Here is a 1,326-nt window from a genome sequence, read left to right as displayed (position 1 = left end):
GTGATGAGATGCTGAGCAGTGGGCAGAGCCTGCCCAAGGCCAGCCTCCTGGTGCTGGTCCTCAGCCTGAATGTGCGGAATGGAGACTGGGCCCCTGAGGAAGCATTCTGGGGAGCACTCAGCAGGATAGGGCTGTGTGTTGGGAGTGAGCACTGCATCTTTGGGGAGTCCAGGGAGCTGCTGACCCAAGTGTGGGTGCAGGAGGGGATCCTGGAGTACCGGAAGGTGCCTGACAGCCACTCTGCCCACAATGAGTTCCTATGGGGTTCCCGGGCCTATGCGGAGACCAGCAAGTGGCAAGTCATGGTGTTTCTTCTCAGGGTCAACCAAAGGGCTTTTAGGTCCTTCCCACTCCCTTCTGCAGAGGCTGCAAGGGAGGAGGACTCGGCAGCCTGAGCCAGAGCAGCAGCCAGTCTGATCCTTCTCTCTGTTATTGAAGAGGGATCAGTCAGCTTCTCAGAAATGAGGACCTGGACCAGCTGGGGGAACTGGTGTGTAGCAATTTTGGGTTCCTGTTGTCTACAGTGACATGGAGATTCATCTCTGTTTTCTTTAGAAATTTTTCAGACTTTGATTTCATAGAAGGGTAAATACAGTTCAGTGTCTTAGCTTTGTGAATGATGTTGATCCCAGTGTGTTTATGGTTACCCAGTTCACGAACAAGAGTTTTGCTGTTTTTTAAAATTGGGATTTAAGATTGGGAACACTTTCATTGTGTTTTGCAGTCCTGAACAATGGAATAGGAATTAGAATTGTTTTGAAAATGCGAACTTATTTAGAAATAATATTGAATGGAGAATTATATAATAAAAGTAATAGTAGTGAATTCATGCTTCTGTCCTTCTTGTCTGTCATTCACAGTAACTAAATTATCTCTGTTTATTGAATTTTACTGGGCTATTAAAGAAAGTATCAGACAATCTGAGTCCCCTGCTCACTAGCTCATTTATTCCGAAGACCTTTATGGAGCCTCTGCTCCATGAAAGGCTGTGTTAGCAGTGGGGACACGAGGAGAAACAGGACACCCCCACACTTAGAGCGATGATCTAGAAGCCACAGTCACATGAGGTTTGTGTTGGGGGTGAGGGGAATCTCTGAAATGGATCATTGTTGTGAGGTGTCCTTTTGCTTCTTGGATAAACCCCAGGGAGATCTCTTTCTAGGGCAGGAAGTAAGGGGTCCTGGCTATTGTTGCATAGCTATTGACCACAGGGATGAAATAGGTGTTTTCTACCCACCATCTGCTAGGTTTCCTAGAGAAATATAAATCTTGCTCTTTTATGTATGGCCCAGTATTCCCTGTGCTGGCCCTCCTCTCTCTGCCCTG

General features: G+C 47.0%; 1 protein-coding gene across 1 annotated transcript in view; it reads left to right on the top strand.

The window, feature by feature from the left end:
- LOC104982265 (melanoma-associated antigen 10-like) overlaps nucleotides 1-395 on the top strand; it is a 10,372-nt gene extending 9,977 nt beyond the window's left edge. Inside the window, exon 2 of the mRNA XM_010831611.1 lies at nucleotides 9-395. Coding sequence (XP_010829913.1) covers nucleotides 9-395 — 387 coding nt within the window. The remainder of the gene's footprint in view (nucleotides 1-8) is intronic.
- Nucleotides 396-1,326: the final 931 nt, after the last annotated feature.

Source organism: Bison bison, unplaced genomic scaffold (genome assembly GCF_000754665.1).
Source record: "Bison bison bison isolate TAMUID 2011002044 unplaced genomic scaffold, Bison_UMD1.0 scf7180017864529, whole genome shotgun sequence".
In the NCBI taxonomy this organism is placed as follows: domain Eukaryota; kingdom Metazoa; phylum Chordata; class Mammalia; order Artiodactyla; family Bovidae; genus Bison; species Bison bison.
The sequence above is the reverse complement of the archived record's forward strand: the minus strand, read 5'-3'. Positions and strand labels throughout refer to the sequence as shown.